Source organism: Penaeus monodon, chromosome 15 (assembly GCF_015228065.2).
Source record: "Penaeus monodon isolate SGIC_2016 chromosome 15, NSTDA_Pmon_1, whole genome shotgun sequence".
NCBI lineage: Eukaryota > Metazoa > Arthropoda > Malacostraca > Decapoda > Penaeidae > Penaeus > Penaeus monodon.
The window spans coordinates 25,993,904-25,994,258 of NC_051400.1; the positions used below are offsets into that span (position 1 = coordinate 25,993,904).

The 355-nt window shown below is 34.1% G+C and overlaps 1 protein-coding gene across 1 annotated transcript in view; it reads left to right on the forward strand.

Annotated features, from left to right (window-relative positions):
• The window catches only part of LOC119582282, a gene marked incomplete in the record, with an annotated part of 24,829 nt that overhangs the window by 9,870 nt on the left and 14,604 nt on the right, over positions 1–355 (forward strand). The window contains 1 exon segment of the mRNA XM_037930499.1: positions 6–53. Within this exon segment, the coding sequence (XP_037786427.1) occupies positions 6–53 (48 nt within the window).

Consider the following 355-nt stretch of genomic DNA (forward strand, 5'->3'; position numbering starts at 1 on the left):
GTAAGGTGATAATGGCTGTTCCGATGTTTAGAAGGAGGAGCAGGAAAGGAAAGGTTTATTCACTTGTTCTTTGTTTTGTTTTTGTTATACTTGTTTATTTTGAGCATGTCTTAGTTTATTCCATGTAGAGTAAAAATAGGATGCGTAGGGCGAAGATCTGCATGTAGAATCATTCCATTGACATTTTTGTAAAGGGAAATGCAAACTGATGTTATTGAGATACTGATATATACATAAATGTGATATTCTCCGTTACTGAAGTATTAATATATACATCATGTGTAGCAGCAGCGACCGTATGTGTGGTTTTGCATAAACCTTTTAGAAATCAAGAGATCTCTTCAGATTTTGTTGT